Below are 11,350 nucleotides of genomic sequence, written 5' to 3' on the forward strand. Positions count from 1 at the left end.
TTTTTTTTTTTTTTTTTTTTTTTTTTTTTTTTTTTTTTTTTTTTTTTTTTTTTTTTTTTTTTTTTTTTTTTTTTTTTGTTTTAATGTAACTGTAACTGCTGATTCTAAGTAGCATACATATTTGACTTGGATGACCCTTAGTCTGGTTCACTTTTCCAATTTGCAGGTTGCCACTGGACAAGTTGCCAGCACGGGTATGGTAGCTCTAAGTTACGTTCAAAAAGTGTCTGAGAAGGTAAGTAAATTGTGTCAGGACATTTCTGCTGACTAGAAACAACAAACATTCATAAGTAACAGGATATTATTAACCCATAGAAATGGGCAAAGTAACCTCCTAGAAAGCCAGAAAAAATTAGGATGTAAAAAGAGTTAGAACCATCAAACATTATAATTTGTTTTCATAATAGCTTATATATTTTTATTCTTATTTTAGGTTTCTTTGGCAACTGATTTCACGTATAACTACATGTCAAGAGATGTAATATCTAGTCTTGGCTACGACTACATTCTTCGACAGGTAGCTTTTGTTTTATGAATGCTTTATAATATGGAATATATGTTATCCACAATTCACTTCCTATTGTACTGTTTAATTCATGAAGGAGAAAATGATTGGAGGGGATTGACGTATTTTGTGTTGGTAATCATTAGGCTTATTTACACTTTGCAGATGATAAAGTATTATCGTGAGAATGATAAAATGGTTGAAGATATGTAAAGCTAATCCAGAAGAGAATTAAAATAGTGAATGTGGTAAAAAATTTGCAGTGAAATTAAAAATCTTTCTGAGTTATTTGGTGATGCTGCTTGCTAGAAGAACTGATTTTTGGCAAAAAAAACCGTAATATCATTCACCAATCTTGCTGCTGACCCTTGCTGCTCAAGAATATGATTTTGAGTAGGCTCGGAAAATGGAGGAACCTTTGTCTAATCGATAGGGGTCATTTTACACTAAGTAATGCAGTTCTATCAACTGTTCAGAGAAAATATGAGAACTTTCTTTTGGGAAGGAAATGAAAGGAAGACGGGCATACTGTTTCTGAAACTTTGAACTGGGGTGACGGCTGGGAATCAGAACCCGAAGGAAAAAGAATAAAGCTCTTTCAATCAAAATGGGTGTACATACTTCCGAGAGAGGTAAACGAGTCGTAGCATAAGGTAATTGTAAGCAATTATGGGATAAATGAGGGTCATATACACAAAATGTTAGTGTAGGACGTGCAGACGTCCTTGGTGGTATATTTCAATTTTTTCTTAAGAAAGGAAACACACTTGTTATTATATACTTGAAGGTTAGCATTGAGTAGCGGAACAAAAAAGCCTCGGAAATCTCAAACCACAGATATAAACAAGACCGTCACTAATCAAACCGAACCAGTTTATGAATAGAATGATAACAATAAGAGTTTAATAAGAAAATTTTTTAGGAAGAGAACACCATGAAGTGAATGAAACTTAGCCAACTTGAAGACTTCTCCACAATCCCTTACCTTCCCGTTGAAGATTGGTCCTTTTCTTTTCATTCAAATTCTCCAATCAAATGTAAGGTATCCACACAACAATGGTTTAGATCTTTAGCTGAAATCTCTGGCCTCATTCCTATAGACTAGTCTGGAGCGTTTATGTTGAATACTGAATTGTTCCCTTTTGCTGCGTTTTATTTGCTCTCTATGCCATAGTATTATATAATCAATAATGTGTCAATTTTTAGTTTCAACTGGTGATTAGTAATAAGCAATTTTGGTTAATTCCACCAACAATTATATTGATAACTTCTGATCTGGCTAACAGAATATCGAATAGTTCTAGTTTGATAGACATTCATATCACTGAAGATGTGTATTTATTATGGCTGTGGCAGTGCCGTCTTAGAGGGAAGATTGATTCCAATGGTTGTGTAGCTGCTTTCCTTGAAGAGCGGCTAAATATGGGGGTTAATTTCATCCTTTCCGCAGAGGTACCAAGTTATATAGTTTTCTTTCCATTACTTTAACACGACTGCTGGAGTTTCTTCAAGTAGCTAAGTTGTGCTTGTAAGGTTTTCTATTCATAAAAATGGTTCTTGTCTCAACCACCTTAGCTTGGTCTAATGGTCAATAATAATAAGGCTTAGACTGAATGAGTTCGAGCCATGGTTACAAGGGTCGTATAAATAATAAAGGATTTAGAAGGTAGGAGTTCCAGCCATGGTAATTAGAGTCATGTAAATAGGTTTCTAGCCATATTTGCCACCTATCTAAAATTTATGATTTAATATCCTATGAGTTTCTTTGTAAATGTGTTAAGCGTCGGACAATCGTCTTGCGAGTATAATTGAGGTGCGTGCAAGCTGACTCAAACACTCGACCAATTTGACTTGAACCTCGAAAACGTTCTTTAGAAGTAGAAAAGAAAGAAAAGATCCTCGAGAAAACAAGTTTATTTTGGAAAAATCGGGCACGTTTTAAACTCTTCTCGTTCACTTGGCTGAATCTGAATCTGAATGTTGTGTAATGCAGATTGATCACAGGAAGAAAGACTACAAATTTGGATTTGGTTTGACAGTAGGAGAGTAGATTGGGAAGGGGGGAGTAGTAGGGTGGTTGTGGTAGAAGAAACGTAGTGGAGTTCTTTCCTTGCGTTGAATTCTCAGTTTTTCCTTAGTTAATTAATTATTCAGCACATTCCTAAATTTTCTTCATCAATTAATTTTATTTCCCACCTGTGGACTGAGACTAAGAGATGAGCAATTTAATGCCAATTTTGAAAATTACTCGTCTTTTGATATTTTTATTTATTATGAACTTTTGAAGAGTTTTATCATTACAAATCAAATGTAATGGTTATAATTAGTATGTTTGTTGTATCATTTTGTTGGTCGTTTTTCTTACGTTCAAATTAATATATTTATTGTTGTCTGTTCATAAGGTTCTACACGATTTGATTATGATATTTCTTTGTCGATTATTTTTAATTTGAAGTTTTTCATATTATTTAGTTGTTGAGAAGAAAAAAAATAGAGTATAGATACGAAAAAAAGGTAAGGGTACTTTTATGAGTTGTTTTCAATTGTTTATATGTCAAAATTTCTTATGAAATAAGGAGATTAAGAAAATATCGAAGAAAAAAGCAACAAAAAAAGGATAAATGTGATGTAATATGGTATGAATAAACGAGTTTCGACACGGGAATAATTTTTTTAAAATATAATTTTTGAAAATTCAACCGTATAATAATCTTGGTTATATGGATCATTTGATAGCCAGATTATTGATATCACTTGTCACAATTGCATTTTTGATGGCCATGGATTTACGATTGTGAGGCACTCACTTTTCAACGACTAGTGAGCTAAGCCAATTCGTTCTTGCATCGCCTACAGCCAAGCGATGTATGCTCGAGTCTCTATCTTCGGTTTTAAGAGAAGGTTAAAATGAGGGCAGAGAGTGGTTTTTTAAAGAGACGTTATATAAACAAAAAAGAGAGAAATAACGTCGTCTCACAGGATATAACCTTAGGTAAGGAGGATCATTTGATTGCCAGAGTCATTTTTTGATAAATGATCTTTATCATCAATCGAATCACTCGGGATTCTATTTTATCATCAAATAAATCTCTTTTTACTTGTATGATTTAGATGTCCAAATGATGATTTTTTTAATTTTATTTGAGTTTTAAGAATATCAATTAAATTTTAATAAATTTACGCATATGTTTGAAATAAAGAATTAAAACTATTTTTGTAAAAAAAACAAACAATTTTTTTAAAAAAAATAAGTTTACAGATATTAATAAAATATATTTTTTAAACAGAAATTAAATGTTAATTCTTTAATTAAATTTTATTGAATGATTTTTAAGTGTCGGTGCGGCATTTCAATGGGTCCCCTCTCCAGCCTGGAAATTCTTACGATCAATTTTCAATCGGACGGTCCACATTCCCCACTCTCTCTGTAACTTCTTCCAGAGCTCAAATGGCTTCAATCAATGGCGTCTACGAGCTGAAAGAGACGCCCGATCTAACCCCTCCTTTTAACGATTCTTCATTTTTCTTCTCATTCTCCTCCCCTTCCTTCTTCTTCTTCTTTTACATCAGCACACGCAAGTTTAAGGCAACATCCTCCTCAGATCTGCCCAATCGCCGCCATTTGAGGTAAGAAGAAAGCTCATTCTCTTCTCATGGAAATCTGCTTAAAATTCATGTTTATTCTATCTGGTTTTGCAGTGGGAGAGGTGATAATGGCTTGGAATCGCTCGCTTCTGGTGATACTGGCGCTGATTGTAATGGCGTCGGTTGTGAGTGGGGATGAGCCCCCGATTAAGCCGAAGGTTAAGACTGTGAAGGGGAAGAGGCTTTGTGATAGAGGCTGGGAGTGCACTTGGTCCACTTATTGTTGCAATTTGACCATTACCGACTATTTCGAGACCTATCAATTCGAGAATCTCTTCGCTAAGCGTAATTCGCCGGTGGCCCATGCCGTCGGTTTCTGGGACTTCCATTCCTTCATTCTCGCCGCCGCCCAGTTCGAGCCGCTCGGATTTGGAACCACTGGAGATAAGAAGATGCAGATGAGAGAGATTGCTGCTTTCTTGGGCCATGTCGGCTCAAGGACCTCTTGTAAGTGAAGAACACTTTTCTTGAGAAGTTTCTTTACTGATTGACTGTGGATTGTGAGTGAAATGCTGGTGGTTGTAGGTGGTGATGGAGTGGTCACAGGAGGGCCGCTTGCTTGGGGACTCTGTTTCAACAGGGAGATGAGTCCAAGCCAGGACTATTGCAATGACTACTTCAAGCTCACTTATCCTTGTGCTCCTGGTGCTCAATATTATGGCCGTGGTGCTATCCCCATTTTCTGGTTTGAAGTTTTCTATCCCCATTTCTTTTGTCAAGTAAAATGGGTTTCAACATTGATTTATAGCTGTGTTCCTTGTTCCATAAATTGACACTTGCAGGTCTCTAATCTAACATATCATGCTGAAAAAATGCTTAATGCCTTCTTGTATTGTACGTTTAGAATAAGAGCTAATCTGATAAGTTCTTGGATAAAGAAGTATCCACGTTTAGATTAACATTGATTTAGATTAAGTTCTTGGATAAGTTCTCAGATTAAGAGCTAATCTGATAAGTTCTTGTTTAGAATCTTTGCTTGCTGGCATCTTTATCTGGAATTTGATGTATCATCGATGTAGAGTGTTCAACGAACGTTTATCAGAGTTCTCATTGTTGTTCGTCGTCCTAGGAATTACAATTATGGCAAGATTGGCGATGCGTTGAAGCTTGATCTGTTGAACCATCCTGAATATGTTGAGCAGAATGCTACCATTGCATTCCAAACTGCAATGTGGATGTGGATGAACCCAGTGAAGAAGTCACAGCCTTCACCCCATGATGTCTTTGTTGGCAATTGGAAGCCCACCAAGAACGACACCTTGTCCAAAAGGGTTCCTGGTTTTGGAGCAACGATGAATATTCTCTATGGCGATTCCATCTGTGGGCAGGGCGATATTGACTCGATGAACAACATTATTTCTCATTACCAATACTACCTTGATCTGATGGGTCTTAGTCGTGATGAGTCCGGAGTTCACGATTCACTTACATGTGCCGAGCAGGCTGCGTTTAATCCAACTTACGTCGCCCCAGCTACATCGTCTTGAGATTCATCCATCTCAATGGTTTGTAAGCATTCAGAATCACCATTAGCCCAAGTAAGAACCAAGACATCCTTATACAATTATTTAAAGTGTGCAGTAAATTAGATGAACAATCAGTATGTTTGGATTGAATAATTCGTATTGTCTTCTCTCTTTTTGTCATATTTATACTCCTAGAATTCCTGTGTTTCTGAGATGTCAATGAATTTGTTGGTATGTAATATATCTATATTGCTGTGAAACAATTTGGTTTCTTGGTCGAAATGTGCGTTGCCGACACTGTCTCCTCTTTGTTTGATCTGTCTTGTCCTTTCAATTTTCAATTCATACTGTTTTATGCTGTTTGGTTGTTGTGGGGTTTGGCTCAAGCCCGGTGTCGGCAGCCGGCATGAGTTAAAATTTTAGTCAACTTGGTTTAGAAAGGAGTACTGAAAACATAATGCCAATGACATTAGAGTTCTACCTAACATGCAACTTGAAATTTTAATTCTGAACGAACGGAGACCAGTAGGCCGGTGAAACATGTTCGAAGGTGATTTTAGCTATGTTTGACAATGGTTTAGAAGTGATGTTCAAAGTAGTAGAAAGAGCGAAATAATGTTTTTTAAGTTTGAACTTCAGTCGCTCTCAAAGATGTGTTATCTATTTCTTATTAAGATTACGATTGATCTATTTCTAGCATCATACTCGTAATTACGGTGCATTCATTATAGTTGGAATCTCTAGCTTCGTATCAATTGTGCTACTATGTTGAATTAGCTGAGGATACTTTGATACTCTTTTCTTGATGGGTGAAAGTACTCTCAAAAAAGGCTTCTGGTTAATAGTTTTCTTTATCGTGAAGTACTTTCGAAAGGCTTCTGGTTAATAGTATTCTTTATCGTTCACGATGTTAAGTTGTGATTTACTTTTATATGAATTCATACCCTCTTTTATTAAATATATAATTTAGCGATTTCATAATCTTCTAATTTTTTTTTTTTAGTTTTTTCTAGAAGTTAAATTGGTTTTATTTATTAAAAAAAAAAATCAACTAAGGGTGAAGATTTAATAAATTGGAAAAAAAAAAATTTATTATTTCGGCCCAGTGGCAAAACTGTCTATAGCTCAAATAGGTTCGTTAATTAACGGGCAACCTGTAAATTGCTTAATTGGTTAAGATATAATCACTTCAATCAAAAATTGATTTAAATCTTCCACCGCGTATATTGTTGAATTAAAAATAAAACGCACTTGCCCTAACAAAAGGTCACGACACATTTAGTATTGAGATCAAGTTGAAAACGACACATCAAAAGCTCATATAATCACCGTCTTACATACTAACTTCCATAACTCGTAACATTCATAGATTGAACATCTTAGTATGACAATGTCCTTTAGTCCCTGAATTATAGGGCATAAGTTCCAATAGTTGTATGGCAATGTCCTTCAGTCCTCGACAAGGTTTTTTTGTTTCTCGTTTCTTTTTGGAGGTGAATGGATTGAACGATGTGAATGCCAAAGACCATTCTTCTTCCTATGATGTCCATAAATACAAGATGTAATAGCTCAAGCCTATCACTAGCCAATATTGTCTGTTTTGGTCCGTTACATATTATCGCTCATCTCACAGTTTTAAAACGTGTGTGTGCAAGAGGGAGGTTTGCACACTCTTATAAGAAATGCTTCGTTCCCCTATCTAACTGATGTGGGATCTCACAATCCACTCCCATCGAGAGCCACCGTCCTCAGTTGGAGAGGGAAACGAAGCATTTCTTATAAAGGTGTGAAAATCTCTCTCTAACAGACGCGTTTTAAAACCATAAGGTTAATGGCGATATGTAACAGGTCAAAACGGACCATATTTGCTAGGGGTGACCCCATGTTTGATCATCGAAAATGAATAAAAGAGGAAGAAAACAAAACTAAGACTAATGAAAATAAGATACAAATGGTTTGAATGCTGTACAAAACATGACATACATTGAGATTTACAAGCAATGAACACCATGGGCAATATACTCCATTTTTTGTGACACTGAACTGACGTCTAAATGATGAAGAACATATCACAATGAATTCTAAACTAACAAGTTCTTCATCCATCCAGCAACTCTACCATCATCATTGAGTATAAAAGTTTACCCAAATACTATCTATGATTCTGCTGTTCTATGCTTTCCATCTCCTTCACATTGTCTACTATATGTTGGATCTTTCTCGACAGGTTATCGTTATGCTCATCGATGTATTCGAATATTACTTCTAGATGCCTTTTATATGTCGCCGATCGCTTTTTCTCAATTGCAAGCTGCTGAGACAGTTCGCGTATCTTATCGTGTTCGTTCTGCAATGCAAGGATGGCAAAAGTTGAGTGAGTAATACAATGAATGCACTGTTATAAGCCATTTTCCATTAGTATATAACACTAAGAAGTGTAAAACTTCAAGAGACTATGAGAACCAGAGTCATATAATTGAGCTCTCTAATAGCACCATCAACATAGTGCTTCATGTCAGTCAAGGAAAGAAGGAATTGTTTTATGATTTAAAACCTCTAATGTTTGAAAGGATGGTATTTGTAATAGTCCAAGTCTACCGCTAGTAGATATTGTCTGACTTGGCCCGTTACATACTCGCTGTTAACCTCATGGTTTTAAAATGCGTTTGTTAGGGAGAGGTTTCCACGCTCTTATAAGGAATGCTTCGTTCCCTCTCCAATCGATGTGGGATCTCACAATCCACCCCCCTTGGGGGCCCAGTGTCCTCACTGGCACACCGCCTGGTGTCTAGCTCTAATACCATTTGTAATAGCCAAGCCCATCGCTAGCAGATATTGTCTGATTTGGCTCGTTACGTTTCGCTATAAGCCTCATGGTTTTAAAACGCGGCTTATAGGGAGAAGTTTCCACACTCTTGTAAAAAAATGTTTCGTTCCCCTCTCCAACCGATGTGGGGTCTCACAATCCATCCCCTTGGAGACCCAACGTCCTTGTTGGCACACTAGCTTGTGTCTGGCTCTAATACCATTTGTAACAGTCCAAGCCTACTGCTAGCAGATATTGTCTGATTTGACCCATTACGTATCACCTTCAACTTCACGATTTTAAAACGCATATGTTAGGGAGAGGTTTCTACACTCTTATAAGGAATGTTTCGTTTTCCTCTCCAACGAATATGGAATCTCACAGTACTTATAAAAGAAGCCAAAAGTGCCATCACGAGCTTAGCTCAGCAGTTCCGAATGTCTCCACCTCACATAAGATGTAACATACTTACAAGTTAAAAGCTAAAGAGATTAACGAACCATTTCCTTATAAGGGTATGGAAACCTCTCCTTAGCAGACTCGTTTTAAAACCGTGAGACTGACGGCGATACGTAACGGGCCAAAACAGATAATATCTACTAACAGTGGACTTGGGGTGGGGGAGGGAGTGAGGGCCGCCTCCCAAAGAAAACTATAAAGCACCGCCCTTCCAATCTCGAAGGATTAACAAAGATTCTCGGTGTCTCCTTGAGACATGGATCGTGAGCACTAGCTTACTAAATCTTCTACGAACAAGAAACCGACAACTGTTCGAGGATTTCCCTTCATCTCCCACCATTTCCCCAGAGTAATATATACAAACAGATGATTAACAATTGAACCAGGCCCCAAATAAAGCAACAAAGATAAACAAAATTCCGGTTTCAAAGAGAATCTCATTTTGTCAGAACATGTGTTAGTGCATCAGGATTTGAACATTGGTGTATGGAAGAAGAACTTACAGGATATTGATCATATATGCAATCTCTTCGACCTTTCCCAGGTGACAAAGGATGAGTATGCTCCTTCACAAATTTAGTGACAACCCATTTGCCAGAGTTCACTTTTCTCACCAAAATCATTGCCCTGCAACCTACCCTCGTCTCGGCCCTCTGCCTCACGATCTTTTCCCGCTTGTCAGGCATCCTGAACCCCTCTTTGTTGCAAACTAGTGCTCGACCAATAGCCGTCCCATCACGTCTCGATCGTGAAAGCTTGCTAACACGAATTACGAACCCCACACGTGTAGCATAAGCATTGTAAAATGCATGAGCTGCTGCCTCATTTTCAAATTCCTGACCAACATAGGGCTCATCTGCTTGAACTACTGGCAATCCAGGAACTGAATCCAAAATGGCATTCCTTCCAGATGAATCTTGTATTATTTTCTCGTCTCGGTCCTCATCGAATATCCTTTCTATAGAACTTACACCTGTTTCGTTTTCATCAAGAGGTTTACTATCCACCAGAGTCGAATTTCCCACCACCTCACTATCACCATCAACCCCAAATTCCACTGCAATCAACAACCAAACCGTTTTCAGAAAACGCCATAACCAAGATGAAAGTAAAAGAATAAATGAAGATCGATCTTGCAGAAAAGAAAAATTAGCAAAAGAAGATGTATTTAATAGGAATCACAGCTCTCTACGATGGTATGGTATTGTCCACTTTGAGCATAAGCTCTCATGGCTTTACTTTTGGTTTTCCCATAAGGTCTCGTACCAATAGATGTATTCCTTACTCATCCTTTGTCATTTCCTTAATTAGCCAACGTAGGACTCCCTCCCAACAATCCTCAACAATCCTCCCCTCGAACAAAGTAAACCATAGAGCCTCCCTGAAGCCTGTAGAGCCCTCAAACAGCCTCCCTTTACTTAAGGCTCGACTCCTTCCTCTAGAGCCCTCAAACAAAGTAAACCCTTTGTTCAACACTTGAGTCACTTTGACTACACTTTCAAGGATCCCAACTACATTGTTCGACATTTAAGGATTCTATTGACATAACTAAGTTAAAAGCATAACTCTAACACCATGTTAGGAATCACAACTCTCCACAATGGTATGGTATTGTCCACTTTCAGCATAAACACTCATGGTTTCGCTCTTAGTTTCCCCAAAAGCCCTCATATCAATGGAGATGTATTCCTTGCTTATAAACTCATTATCATTCCCTTAATTAGCCAACCGTGGGACTCCCTCACAACAATCCTCAACAATATACAAACATAGGTAGGCATGCCACAAGCTAATGCTGTAACTGAGACAGTATGAGGCCTATGCAAACATTTAAATCAAGAAAACGCTCTACTTAGTTGATTGATGAGCTTACCCCTTCAAAAAAACGCCATCAAACTGTAAATACTTTAAAACTTCAATACGATCTTCATAAACAAAAGTAACTCAAGAAGGGAAAGCAACAGGACCCAAAGTCACCATACTCAAAAGCTATTCATACAATTAAAATCCTCAGACATCCATAAAGCAAATGTTCATCTCATTCAATTACAATCCACGTTTTTCAGCAGAAAGACAAAACTACAGACATATTTGCCTTCCATTTAAACAACATCCCTAACTTTTTTCTTACCAATCTCCCAAACAAAGAAGCATAAAAGGGCATCAAATTTCACGATTACCCACTACAAATACTCACTCCCACAACCCATAAACCATCGAAGTAAAAGGACCCAAAAACAAAGCCGCGAGGATAATATCAAGTGCAAATACATGAACTCCGTGGAGTTTAGAACCTGAAATTCCAAATCAATTAATCGCTAAAGATTTGAGAACAGAAACTTACTGAAAAATTCAGGAGGGTATTTGATCGAAGTGGCAGAGAGGGAGAGGGAGAGGGAGAGGGAGAGGGAGAGAGAGAGAGAGAGGCAGAGAGGGATTCGAAACGGAGAGAGAGGGGGGGGGGGGGGG

At 37.5% G+C, this 11,350-nt stretch overlaps 3 protein-coding genes across 3 annotated transcripts in view; 2 read left to right on the forward strand and 1 right to left on the reverse strand.

Annotated features, from left to right (window-relative positions):
- The window catches only part of LOC111457560 (mitochondrial import receptor subunit TOM40-1-like), a 7,442-nt gene extending 4,676 nt beyond the window's left edge, over window positions 1-2,766 (forward strand). Inside the window, exons 8-11 of the mRNA XM_023099837.1 lie at window positions 167-235; window positions 434-517; window positions 1,862-1,957; window positions 2,499-2,766. Of these exons, the coding sequence (XP_022955605.1) occupies window positions 167-235; window positions 434-517; window positions 1,862-1,957; window positions 2,499-2,555 (306 nt within the window). The 3' untranslated portion in view covers window positions 2,556-2,766. The remainder of the gene's footprint in view (window positions 1-166; window positions 236-433; window positions 518-1,861; window positions 1,958-2,498) is intronic.
- Window positions 2,767-3,969: 1,203 nt separating this feature from the next.
- On the forward strand, window positions 3,970-5,917 carry LOC111457559 (chitinase-like protein 1). Its single transcript, XM_023099836.1, has 4 exons — window positions 3,970-4,132; window positions 4,205-4,597; window positions 4,676-4,835; window positions 5,220-5,917. The coding sequence occupies exons 2-4, from the start codon at window positions 4,219-4,221 to the stop codon at window positions 5,635-5,637; spliced, it is 957 nt and encodes a 318-aa protein (XP_022955604.1). The 5' UTR covers window positions 3,970-4,132; window positions 4,205-4,218; the 3' UTR covers window positions 5,638-5,917.
- Window positions 5,918-7,520: 1,603 nt separating this feature from the next.
- On the reverse strand, window positions 7,521-11,336 carry LOC111457418 (protein FAR1-RELATED SEQUENCE 6-like). The gene is made up of 3 exons (XM_023099601.1): window positions 11,226-11,336; window positions 9,385-9,938; window positions 7,521-7,963 (listed from the first exon to the last, which is right to left on the reverse strand). Coding segments are annotated over exons 1-3 (750 nt in total). The 5' UTR covers window positions 11,227-11,336; the 3' UTR covers window positions 7,521-7,768.
- Between the last annotated feature and the right edge of the window lie 14 nt (window positions 11,337-11,350).

This window comes from Cucurbita moschata, unplaced genomic scaffold (assembly GCF_002738365.1).
Source record: "Cucurbita moschata cultivar Rifu unplaced genomic scaffold, Cmos_1.0 Cmo_Scf00020, whole genome shotgun sequence".
Lineage (NCBI taxonomy): Eukaryota > Viridiplantae > Streptophyta > Magnoliopsida > Cucurbitales > Cucurbitaceae > Cucurbita > Cucurbita moschata.